The sequence below is a fragment of the Monodon monoceros genome, unplaced genomic scaffold (genome assembly GCF_005190385.1).
Source record: "Monodon monoceros isolate NGI ecotype Baffin Bay Population unplaced genomic scaffold, NGI_Narwhal_1 Super_Scaffold_17, whole genome shotgun sequence".
NCBI lineage: Eukaryota > Metazoa > Chordata > Mammalia > Artiodactyla > Monodontidae > Monodon > Monodon monoceros.
In genome coordinates, this window is record NW_021703773.1 from 2,147,434 (window position 1) to 2,160,775 (window position 13,342).

General features: G+C 46.5%; 1 protein-coding gene across 5 annotated transcripts in view; it reads left to right on the forward strand.

The window, feature by feature from the left end:
* SLC20A2 (solute carrier family 20 member 2) overlaps positions 1-13,342 on the forward strand; it is a 109,286-nt gene that overhangs the window by 75,276 nt on the left and 20,668 nt on the right. For 4 of the 5 annotated variants that reach the window (XM_029226392.1, XM_029226391.1, XM_029226394.1 and 1 more), the window contains 3 exons: positions 4,732-4,848; positions 9,487-9,690; positions 10,970-11,537. In XM_029226392.1, coding sequence (XP_029082225.1) covers positions 4,732-4,848; positions 9,487-9,690; positions 10,970-11,537 — 889 coding nt within the window. The remainder of the gene's footprint in view (positions 1-4,731; positions 4,849-9,486; positions 9,691-10,969; positions 11,538-13,342) is intronic. The other variant, XM_029226395.1, reaches the window with a different exon arrangement.

The following is a 13,342-nucleotide window of genomic DNA, read 5'->3' on the forward strand; positions in this document are numbered from 1 at the left end:
GAACCCGTGTCCCCTGCATCGGCAGGCGGACTCTCAACCACTGCGCCACCAGGGAAGCCCCCACTGCGCCACCAGGGAAGCCCAATGCTTCATTTTCTTAAAGTTACCCCAGGATTCCTTTCACATAGGGAGCTCCTCTAATGCTTGAGCGTGTTGATCTAAAACAAAACAAAAACTAGAAGCTTCATTTATCAGGGAAGGGAGGACTAGTAAAAAGTAATTCTACAAATGAGGCAGACGTGTGTCTGTGTGTGCGTGTTACTGTGGAAAGATGTCCATAATATATTGTTACGTGAGAAATGAAGGCACAGAAGAATATATACAGTGTGATTTACATCTATTAAATTTAAGGAAAAGAAAAAAAAATTCTCACAAACACTCTGCACCATATGTTTATGTCTAGAAAATGCCTGAAAAGATACACACCAAATAGTTAACAGTGTTACCCTGGGAAGTGGGTTCCAGAAGGATGGACGACGAGGAATTTCCACAGTTGTACGTGATATGGTTTTATACAGCTGATATTTTTAATTTTTTTTAATTTTTATTTTATATTGAAGTCTAGTTGATTTACAGTGTTGTGCTAGTTTCAGGTGTACAGCAAAGTGATTCAGTTATACATATATATATCTATTCTTTTTCAGATTCTTTTGCCATATATGTTATTACAGAGTACTGAGTAGAGTTCCCTGTGCTGTACAGCAGGTCCTTGATGATTATCTATGGATGATATTTGTATAACCATATTATTATTTTTAAAATTAAACCCGAGAGAGAGAAGGGAGGGTGCCGGAGAGGCGGATGAGTGGTGTAAGGGAACTAATATGGGCTAAAAAGCCTTACTGGTTTTATAGAAGCTTAACGTATTTTATTAGAGTCTAACGATGATTGTTACATATGAAAAACAAGAGATGTAGCCAAGTAATAATGACTCCAGAAGACTGTGTTTCTAAAAAGTTCTCCGCTTTTCCTCATGTCACTTGAATATCCTGATCTTCGGGGGATTTGGGAGAGAGTTGCAAGGATGCTTGTGGTTAGAGCTAAATCACTATTCATCATATCTTTGCTGTTCAGAAAATGAAAGAGCTTGAGATGAAAGGCCATTTAGGGGCTGGAGTGAGGCCTGGGCTTGCGAGCACCCAGTGTGGGCTCCTGGCAGCTGCTCTTGGCCGCGGGGACCGGAGCAATTCAAGCCGTGTCCTACTTTGCCTTCCGCGGGGTGACGGCGCCGGGCCTCAGTGCCCTCTGGAGTGCTGTTACCGGAAAACAATTTGAGATCCTCGCAGGAAGGCTGATCAGTGAGAAGTATTTTTGTCAAAAATTTTGTTGTGAAAAGGTCAATCTTGAATCTTCAGAAGAAAAAAAGTTTTCCCCTGGAGGTACGTTGATTCAAAGGCTTTTCCGTGCTGGATTTTTACATTTAATTGTTTTTTTATCCATGAAAGTTGATTTTATGTATTTAGTACAGTTTAGAGCTGCATCCCGTAACTGTCAGTCTGCATTTCTTATATGCAGGCTTTAAAAGTAAATCCTGGTGCGCTTTTCTTTTTTTTCACGTGTACAGTTTCAGGCGTCAGTTTTATATATATATATATATATATACACACACACACACACACACACACACACACATTCTTTTTCAGGTTCTTTTACTGTAAGGTTTAACCTTATAGATTATTTCAAAATACTGAGTATAGTTCCCTGTGCTCTACAGTAGATCCTTATTTATATATTGTAGTGTGTATTTGTTAATCCCCAAACTCCTAATTTATCCCCCCACTTTCCCCTTTGTAACCATGTTTGTTTTCTGTGCCTGTGAGTCTGTTTCTGTTTTGTATGTACGTCAATCCTGTGCACTTCTGATGCTCTGTTAATTTACTAAATTGGCATAATAATTTGGTAAGACCCAAGTCCTGTTCCCGTTCTGTTCCTCTCTCCTCTCTTACTCACCATGGATGACTGCCCCCGCTTTCCTGGTTGCTCACCCCTGGTGCTTCACACCCTTGGTTTTTCCCTCTGTCTCCCACCCCTTCCACCCTCAGTGATGTGTGGAGCCCCTGACCTCCCGTCCAGTTCTTGTGACTCAGAGGGTGGCTTCGGACCTTCTTGGCCACTTCCCAGGCCAAACCGATGGCGAAGGTAGTTGTGATGGTAAAGGTTCAAGGGTCAGGTGACATTGTGGCTTATTGTCTAAGAGAAGCATCAGAAGTCGTGTAGCCGGCCTCAGTTCCTCCCTTTCGGATGTGGGTCCTGACAGCCTCTAGAACTCATGTGACCTCCGCGGAGAGCGTGGAGACGGGCCTGGAAGGCGCACGTAGAGCAGCCCTGCCCTGCCTTGTCGTGAGCTCTGCTCGGCAGGGAAGGAAGAAAACGGGGCCTGGGGGCAAAAGTATTCACTCGTTTAAATATTCCTATATCCAGCTCCCAAACTGCATCCCCTCCCCAGAGTACCCAGAGCTCGCCTGTCTTAGATCAAGTTAACGCAGTGAAGCCAAAAGTAGCCCAAGTAACAATTTTATCATCAACGGAACCAGGAACCACCAAGGAAACCGTGAAACCTCTTCAAAAGCCAAGTATTTTTAAGCTGTAGTTGGTGTTGATGTTCGTTCATCAGTTTGATGTTGGTAATTAACAGTTACCACTCAGTTAGCAAGAAACAGCTTTGGAGTGGTCTTTTACCACATGTATCAGACACTGGCACGAAGACATAAAGCAGAAGCAGGAAGCCGTGGCCGTGAGCGTGGCCAGTGAGGTCAGCCTGAGTGGTTCTACAAGCAGTTCCAAGCCTCGGATCTGAGGCCACAGCCGGGGCTGGAGCAGGGCTGCCAGGTGTCTCAGTACAGCCCTGCATGGGGCCATATGCTTTCTGGTGTAATCGGGCGTTTGAGGGTGGAGTGGCCTGACCGCTGAGTGTCTGCTGGCACCAGCGACCCCTCCACGGTACTAAGGCTGGGTGATCTTGGTTTTTTGTTTTTCATATTTATATATGTTCATTCTGACTCCCCAGTTAGAGTATTAACTACCTGTTCTCCCTCTTACCATTATCAAAATGTCTAATAATACCTTACCTGAGTAACTGTAAGTTGGTTTGTATGTATAGAGTGGCTAACAGTGTAACTAACAAAACCTGTATCATTAGAGATTTGTTTAAGAGCAAAGTTTTAAATAGTTCACTCCTTTCAAACTTTGAAAAAAAGTTTAACAATTTACAAAAGTGTGTGCCCATTATAAATTTTCAAAGTTAACAGTACAAAAGTATATGTAGTGAGAAGGGAGAGCCCCCTCCAATTTCTCATCTCTCCACAGGAGTAACCACTGATTCTTTCCAGAACTTTTTCTGTCTATTCACACATATGGTAGGAGTGTATGTGTGGGGTTGTTTTCTCTTCTAAACATAAATTGGGTCATGGTACACACACCATGATCCAGATGGCCTTTCTTACTTAACTAGATCGCGGGCCTCTTTCCTTATGAGTACGTTTAGACCGACCTCGCTTTTACGCTCTGCACCACACTGACAACGTTTCCATGGAATGATGCGTGTATCGGTCGTCTTGCAAATTCTTCCCATTACAAATAATGCTGTAGTGAGTGTTCCTGTGCCTATATCTTTGTGCCTGTGCAAGGGTGCACCTGTGAGCGTGTGTGAGTCACGCCTGTGCGGCCGGGAGAGCTGGGCTCTGGGGCCCACGGGGCTAGGAAGCCTGATGCTTGTCCACCCTCCGTACTTTCACTGGCTGATGGAATGGCCACTTTGTGTGCTGGACTGGATAGTAATGAAAAGTTTTTCTACGTTGTAATTCCATGAGTTGACACTTCAAAGAAGAGTTGAGTTTCAAAGTCAGTGTCCTTTTAAAAAGCTTTGCTGTCTAAGTTTTTATTTTATTTTATTTTTAACAGTAGAAAGGGTTGATTTATGCATATGGAGGCCTTCACAGAAAAGACATGAACACGCAAAGAAGCAGTTAGACTTTGGGACTTATATACCATTTTGATAAAGGGTGATCAATTATGGAAAGTGACTAGGAAATACAGGAGGAAACAGAATAGAACGGTTATTTTAGCAAGGTCTGTGTGTGCAGACTTATCTTGGTATTGGTGCCTCGTTTCCAGTGGTGAGGGTCACTTTGCTCTTCCTGGAAAAAGGAAGGCACGTTTCTCACAAGAAATTTATGCCCTGCTTTCAGGCACTTACGAAGGGGGCAGCAGACTCTTCCTGTGTCTGCTGTTTCTCAATTTCATCTGACGTTAAAAAAGGTTTGTGTGTGTGATCTGAGCGTCATGTCCATTTAAAGCCGGGCTGCTGACTATTGAGAAACCAAAGAGGCAGCTGCCCGCCTTGCTGTGCCTGCTGCAGCCCTGGGCTTCGCGCTGCCCGGGGGCGGGGGCGGGGGCACTAGGAGGGAAGACGGACCCTCTGTTACCCCTGTTTGTCCAATCAGGAATTTAGATATTGAGGTAATACTGTAAATGGGTTTATTCCCAACTTAATATGCCGTTGGTGCCAAGTTGGTCGATTTTTAATAATTAGGTTACTTACTGATTTAACCACATATTTGCAAAGCTGTGTGTCTTAAACACACAGCTTTGTACGCCCTGAAAGCCTAGCACATCTTTTTTGGCTGAGAGTTGTATTAAACATGGAATCCAGGTGGTTCGTTTCAGGTTTGGGGAACGGCAGGTATGTGGACGTGATGCCCAACGTTTGAGAAGTATCCCCTTTATCCCCAGTGCTGGGCCTGGTCCTTCCCATGTGGGCGATTGTGCTCATCTCCTTCGGGGTCGCGCTGCTGTTCGCCCTCTTCGTGTGGCTCTGTGTGTGTCCGTGGATGCGGAGAAAGATAGCAGGTAAGGGCTTTGCCGTTCTTCTGATCTGCAAGAGTGCTCTGACTGCTGAGCCCTCGCTGTCGTCCACGGTGATCCTGACTGACAGAGGGACGCACACCGAGATCAGGCCAGTCCTTGGCTCGTGGCTCCTGACGGCTTTCTGACTCAAACTTTTCCTTGGTAACTTGGGACCCAGGTGACAGTGAGGTCCTAGTTGCCGTGGCTAATGGAAGGTAACTGTCTGCTGAGAAACATGAGATTACACAGATCAACAACACAGTCAGGTAGCACTTCCCTCCCTCAAGAATGGCTAAAGGTAGAAAGACTAGATTACAAGTGTGATAACTGGAATTCTCATATATTTATGGTGAAATAAAAACTGGTACAGCCATGGGGGAAGTTAGTTGAGCAGTTTCCTGTAAGGTTAGGCAAACATTTACCATGTGGCCCATTAATTCCACTCTTAGGTATTTATCCAAGAGAAATAAAAAGACTTGTACACAAATTGGTCAGTCATACTAGGCAAAAAACGGAAACAACCCGCATGCTCATTAACAAGCGAATGGATAACCAAATTATGGTCTATTCATACAATAGAAGACGAATTAGCAGTGAAGAGGAGAAGTACCGGGAGAAGCCAGACACAAAGGAGTACATACTGCGTGATTCCAGGGAACGGTAATCCACAGCGGGAGAAACCACTGGTTCCTGGAGACCGACTGCAAAGGGGCACAAGGGACAAGAGGGAACTTTAGGGACAGGAGGGGACTTTGCAGGGACAGGAGGGGAACTCTGTAGGGACAGGAGGGAGCTTTGCAGGGACAGGAGGGAGCTTTGTAGGAACAGGAGGGAACTTTCCAGGGACAGGAGGGAACTCTAGGGACAGGAGGGAACTTTGTACGGACTGGAGGGAACTTTCCAGGGACAGGAGGGAGCTCTGTAGGGACAGGAGGGAACTTTAGGGACAGGAGGGGACTTTGCAGGGATAGGAGGGAACTTTGTAGGGACTGGAGGGAACTTTAGGGACAGGAGGCACTTTGCAGGACTCTGTTAATTGGGGAGTAGTTACAGGCTGTAGTCATTTGTCACGGGTCATCTACCTGTATATTTAAAATGTATAAATTTCACTGTATGGAAATTATACCTCAATGAAAGCAATTAAAAAAAAAAAGAAGATGACTGTGGCTTAGAAAATTGCAGGAGGTATTTTCCTGTCAGTGGCAACATGATTGAATTCCAAGTCTGGAGGCCACACAGAGCCTTTTACAGGGCTCTCAAAAGAAAAGAAGTATTTAATTTTGGCCTCAGAGTGTACCTTACAATCGCACGTTCATACGGATATATCTGAATTTGAGAAACCCATATTTCAAAGAACAAAACAAATGAGGAGACATACCATGCTTATGAACGCAAAGACTCAATACCGGAAAATGTCAGTTTGTCTCAAATCAGTCTATACATTTAACACAATTTAAATAAAAATCCCAGCAGGATATTTTGTAGATTTAGACAAGTCACTTTAAAAATTTATATGGAAAGGGAAAGGAACTGGAATAGCCAAAGCAATTTTGGAAAAGAGTAAATTTGAAAGACCTGTACTGCTTGGCTTTAAGAGCTACTATAAAGCTACAGGAAAGTATGGAATTGGTGAAGAGACATCTAGATTAACAGAACAGAGTCCAGAAACAGAGCCACAAATATATATGGCCAAATGATTTTTGACAAAATACAAAGTCAGTTCAATGGAGGAAGAATAGTCCTTACAATAAATGGTATTGGAACAGTTGGATATTGAATGCCAAAAAGAGAACCTTGACCTAAGCCTTACACCTTGTAAAAATTAACTCAAGATGTATCATAGATAAAAATGTAAAACAGAAAACTATAAAACTTTTAGGACAAAGAAGGGAAAACTTTTGAGACCATTGGTGAAGCAAAGAGTTTTTAGATATGATACCAAAAACAGTTCATAAAAGAAGTTGGTAAATCACACTTCATCAAAGTCAGAAACTGTTGCTCTGTGAGAAACACTATTAAGAGAATTTAAAAAGACAAGTTACAGACTGAGCAGCAGCTGGAATGCTCGTGTACTCCTGGTGGGAATGCAAAATGGTGCAGCCTCTCAGGAAAGCAGTTTGGTGGTTTCTTATAAGGTTAAATATACACTTACCCACTCCTAGGTATTTACCCTAGAGAAATGCAAATTTAAATTCACACAAAAGCCTGGATATGAATGTTTATGGCAACTTTATTTGCCATCACCAAAAACTAGAAACAGCACGGATTATCCACAGAACGAATAAACAAGCACGTATTTATGTAAATAAATACATCCATGTATTAGAACACTACTTGGCAGTGAAGAAGAGTGAGCTACTGAAACCTGCAACAACTTGGATGAACCTCAGAGGCACTAATCATGCCAGGTCAGAGAAGCCAGCCTCAAAAGCTCATGTCTTATGGTTCCATTTATATGACATGTGGAAAAGACAAAACTGTAGGGACAGAGAGCAGATCAGTGGTTGTCACAGGCTAGGGATGGGCAGAGGGGCTGTCTGCCAGGGAGGCTTTAGGGGCTGATGGAAACCTTCCCTATCCTGATTGTGGATTGTCTGTAGGAATCTAGACGTTTGTTAGGCTTAAGATTCTATACACACAGACAGAGCCAATTTACTGCATGTAGATTTAAAAACTAATAATAAAAAAACGGCATGAATACATACAACTTGAAACTAAGTAGTGAAGCCAGATTGATGACCAGCTGCTGCTTCGTCCCCTGTGTAGCCGTTCCCACTCTAGGCTGGGAAGGAGCCCACCTTAAACATCCTGCTTGGCTGACTTAACCCCATGGGACGTGATAAACTATACTTAAATGCTCTGATGTCTAAAGGCTTTCTCTAATAGCTGAGCCTTAATGTGAAACGGGCCATAAAATCTTTTCTTCCACATTTAGGCTATAATGTTACAGCAGGAAACTGACATCACTACCCATACTGGCTTCCCAGGAGATTTTTTGGTCAATGCCATGTATTTTGACATTTCAGTATATATGTAACTTTTTCTATTCATTTAAGTACAGACTGTGGTTAAGGGCGTGGACAGAGAGTAAACCGACTGCATTTTGCTACCTATGTGACCTTCGGCAAATGACTTAATCTCTCTGGGCCTCAGTTTGCTGTTTATAAAGGAGAGAAAATAATAATACCTGTTTCATGTGTTAACAGGTTTTTTTGGGAAATCCCTGGCGGTCCAGTGGTTAGGACTCCACGCTTCCACTGCAGGGGGGCACGGGTTCAATCCCTGGTTGGGGAACTGAGATACCACAAGCCGCACAGTGAGGCCAAAAAAAAAAGAAAAAGTGTTTTTTAAAAATTGTTATTATAATCTTTACAAATATTATCTTTTCTCATCTAGATTGTAAGCAACTTGAGGTCAGAGATCTGTATGCACACATTTTTGTTCCTTGCAGTACATAACAAATTTAGTTTTTAAAAAATCTATCTTGTATCTGACTATCTAGATAAGTAGAGAAATAGAGGTGATGCTGAGTGCGTTCAGCAGAGGGACCGAGAATGTCTCCATTTCAGTTGGGTAGGGAAGAGCTTAGACATCCACTCAGGTGAGGAAACGAGCTCATAAATCACCAGCACCACACACCAGATTTGGTTAAAAAGAATGCTCTCGGGCTTCCCTGGTGGCTCAGTGGTTGAGAGTCCGCCTGCCGATGCAGGGGACACAGGTTCGTGCCCCGGTCTGGGAGGATCCCACATGCCGCGGAGCGGCTGGGCCCGTGAGCCGTGGCCGCTGAGCCTGCGTGTCCGGAGCCTGTGCTCCACAGCGGGAGAGGCCACAACAGTGAGAGGCCCGCATACCGCAAAAAAAAAAAAAAAGGAACAGAGAGATTCTACTTACTTTTAGAAATCCTTTACTTTCAAAAGAAACCAGGGATTTTTAAAAAGCAGTTTAAAGCTGGAGAGCATTCTTTTTTTTCTTTTGCGGTGCACGGGCCTCTCACTGTTGTGGCCTCTCCCGTTGCGGAGCACAGGCTCCGGACACGCAGGCTCAGCGGCCACGGCTCACGGGCCCAGCCGCTCCGCGGCATGTGGGATCCTCCCAGGCTGGGGCACGAACCCGTGTCCCCTGCATCGGCAGGCGGACTCTCAACCACTGCGCCACCAGGGAAGCCCTCTCTGTTCCTTTTGAGGAAAATGATTTACTTGTTTCCGAAGATTTGGTGGCCTGAAGAAATCTGAGAGCAGTCATTTATTGAACAGAAGAAAACCAAGCAGACTATAACAGTATCTTTGAAGACAAAAAGGATAAACATTTCAGGGATTCTGAGGTTAGTTTAAGAAAATAGAAGGCCAGTCTAGATGGTTGTAGTATTTACAGACTGTTTACCTTGGGAATCAATCTAATCCTGTCTTTTTTGTTGGTCTTGGATGAGATAACTCAGGCCTAAGCCTCCATCTTTCCCTCCATAGCTGAGTTTTCTAGCCTGTGTTTCCCAGATGATTGAACTCTCCACTTTATTTTGTCTAACTTTTTTCTTCATTCCCGAAGTAAGTACGTAACAAGATAAATATTTATTTTTATATTCATTTGTCAGTAACAAGAATTCTCTGACAAAATTTTCAGTTATGACTCTATTTTCTTTAGGCAAATTACAAAAAGAAAGTGCTTTATCGCGAGTCTCTGATGAAAGCCTCAACAAAATTCAGGAAGCGGAGTCTCCAGTATTTAAAGAGCTACCGGGTGCCAGGGCTCATGACGACAGCACCGTCCCCCTCACCGGGTCGGTCGCAGAGCCATCCGGAACCTCAGAAAGCACGACAGGGGGACACCACCCCCGCGTACCATACGGTAAGACCCCCGGGGGCTGAGGTGGCGCTGGGCCTGCTGGCCTGCGTGTGGCACTGAGCCTCCAGTGCACACAAGTGTCCCCCGGTTTTTGCTTTGAGAAAACCCGGGTGCTAAAGAGGCCTCAGGGACCAGGCAGTCGCAGAGCAGGCTTACTCGTGTCCTGTGATTTTCCTCCAAGAGCCATTTACCTACAGTCTCCCAGAGGCACCCAGACCCCCCGTACCACCCCTCTGAGTGCCTCACCTGCATCTTCCACGTGCAGTCACCTAACTGCTGGAGATCGGAAGGTCGGTTTATCCAGCTTAATACGAACACCTTCCTCCTGGAAGACGCAGAGCGAAAGCTGACATTGGAACGGGAGGGGGTCCCACTAGAGAATCACAAAAACCATCAGGACCATCTTGGGGGGGGGGCCTTTGTCCCACAGCATCTCTGGACAGTGATGGGCAGGCACCAGCATCTGCCTGGCCCACCTCCCTGCAGGGGCACTGGCACCGATTTCCAGGCTGCGTTTGGGACTTGGCCAAAGAAGGCAAACAAACTGCCCACTGATCTGACAGATCTGCCTTTGACTGCCCGGACTGGCCATTTTTTAAAAAATTGAAGTATAGTTGATTTACAGTGTTGTGTTAATTTCTGCTCTACAGCAAAGTGACTCAGTTATACATATATATACATTCTTTTTTTAAATATTCTTTTCCATGATGGTTTATCACAGGATATTGAATATAGTTCCCTGTGCTATACAGTAGGACCTCGTTGTTTATCCATTCTCTATGTAATAGCTTACATCTGCTAATCCCAACCTCCCACTCCAACCCTCCCCCAGCCCCTCCCCCTTGGCAACCACCAGCCTGTTCTCTATGTCTGTGATTCTGTTTCTGTTTCATAGATGAGTCCATTTGTGTCATATTTTTAAGGAGCATCTACAGCGTGTATCTCACAGGGTTCTGGGTTGAGTCCCTCTTATATGAAGTTTTTTGTAAAATGAGCTCCTTACAGGGAATCCTCCTTTTACTGGTTCCTAGAAAAGGAGAGAATGCTACCGCGATTTCTGGAAGACACATTTTAAGAGACCGTAACATCATTTTTTAACTACCATATTAGTTTTACTTACCCTTTGTTGTATGTTTCCAAGTTTCCCTTTTTATTTGAACCATACTGCAGGGCCTTCATAGTCAAGTTAGAAAATGGAGCACGTGGGAAAAAGCAAAAGCACCTGCCACCCGCCTTCCCCAGATGACCTCGGCTCTCAGTCTGTCCCCTTGTCCCCCTGCAGGCCGGGCGCTGTCCATGACACACGGCGCCAAGTCGCCCGTGTCTAACGGGACCTTCGGCTTCGACGGCCCGGCACGCGGCGACGGCCACGTGTATCACACGGTGCACAAGGACTCGGGTCTCTACAAGGACCTGCTGCACCGCATCCGCGACGAGCGGCCGGCGCCGGACGGGGCCCCGCGGCTGCTGCGGCGCAACAACAGCTACACGTGCTACACGGCGGCCATCTGCGGGCTGCCCGGCCTGGCCACGCGCCGCGGCGACGCGCCCGCGCCCGAGGACAGCGAGAAGCTGGTGGCCGACGCCGTGGCTTACTCCCGCCGGCGGCTGCGCTACGACAGCTACTCCAGCTACTGCAACGCCGTGGCCGAGGCCGAGATCGAGGCCGAGGAGGGCGGCGTGGAGGTGCGCCTGGCCACCCCGCTGGCCGAGCCCGAGCCGCCACGCGATGACGCGGTGGACGACGAGAAGGAGGAGAAGGACTCGGCCGAGGTCCACCTGCTCTTCCACTTCCTGCAGGTCCTCACCGCCTGCTTCGGCTCCTTCGCGCACGGCGGCAACGACGTGAGGTCAGTGCCCAGGGCGCGCGGGCGGGGCGGGGGGGAGGCGCACGGCAGACACACTGCCACCCTGGAACCTCGCGGGTCTGCACTGCCCGGGTCCACCGACATGGGCTTTTCCCCCACGAGTGTAGCACCCGCATCTTCACTGCACGGATCTTTAAATGAACTAGGTGTGGGGAAAGGTTTGCGTTGGATCGGAGATCACAACGCGCGGAATCAGAAGACGTGGGGTTTGAGCCCTGACTCTGCCCACGCCGTTCCAGCTTCCTGCCCTGCCTGAGTCATTCAGCAGTTCCTTTTGGTTTTGAGTCAGAGAGAGCAGTACCCGGATTTCCGCCGAGTTGTTCAAGGGTCACCTGTGAATAAGTAGCTCCTGTAGTGTGCCAGACGGTGACACGCGTTAAAGGGAAGAGAGGAGTAGAAAGGGGTGTGGGACCCCTGGAGGGCTGCCGTGTTGGATGGCTGCTCGGGTCAGGAGGGCTCGCCGAGTAACACCTGCAGGGGCTGAGGGCGTAGCCGTGTGCTCGTCTTTAGGAGAACATTCCGGAAGAGGGGACAGCAGGTGCGAGGGCCCGAGGCAGGACGTGCCTTGGGCGGGGGGGGGGTTCCGGGAAGAGCCACAAGCAAGAGCGTGGAGACGCTCAGGTCGGCGGGTCGTGGAAGCCCCGAATGTGTAGTCTCTACCCCCCTCTCACTGGCTGGGCAGCTCCAGACCAGTCACTGAATTTCCCAATGCCTCAGTGTCCCAATCTGTGAAGTGGGAGTAAAGCTAGTACCAACCACATGGGATTTCTGTGAAGATTAAGTGAGATGCTTTATATAACAAGCTCAAGACAGTGCTCTCCCATAATCAATATCCCTACATTTTCACTCATACTATTATTATAGTTATCACACAGGCTAGTGTTTCTGTCCAAATCAGGAAAACACGCCTTTGTTGCTTTTGTGTTTTTGCTCAGTTATATGACTCTGTTTTACACTGTCTACCCACGTGCACCAGCGTTTCTGTTCTTTTTAAAAGAAGTCTTTGTGCCAGAGAAGAGGCCTGGACATCTTATGTTCTGCTCAGTGTCGTCTAGGGGTCGCCATGTTATTTAATAGGGGGCACCATGTTCTGTCTCCTCTTAATAATTTTTTTTCTGCCCTCCCCCACCAGCCCACTTCCTCCTCTTTATCCACAAATTCTTTATTGAAAGCCTGGTACTGTCAAAGTGTTATGAATTGGGTCCCTGTCCTTTAGGAGTTTAAATTCCAGTTAAGGAGACAAGAAAGACATACACGTAGAAAAGTAACAGAACACCTCAAAACAGCATTTAAAGGCCAGAGGAAGAGTCTAGGTGGTAGCTGCTATAGGTGACCAGAGTTTAGAGCAACTGTTTGCAGTTTGGGGGCTGCTTTTGAGGCTTTTGAGCAGGGATATGGTCTGATGAAAGCAAGGTTTTAGAAATAATAGTGTGATGTGAAGAGGGGGCTTCTGTTCATTCAGGAAGAAGTTATCAAGTCTGTACCAGGGCTCAGAGCTGAACCACTTGTAACTTACCCTAACCCTCCTCAGAGCAGTTCTTTGCAGTCCTAAGTGGTATCCTTCAAAGACAGGGACTCTGAAGCTCAGAAATGTGACTTTCTTGCCCAGAGTCACACAGCTGGAGAGAATCGGGCTTGGGAGCTGGCTCTTTGTGACTCAGTCTGCAGAGTGGAGGTGGGCTGAGAGCTACAGAGGCTGTTGAAAGCCCATAGGGAGCCTGGAAGTTGTCACTCTACCCTAACAACAGGAGAAAACCGAATGGACTGAAAAATCAACAACTCTTCTT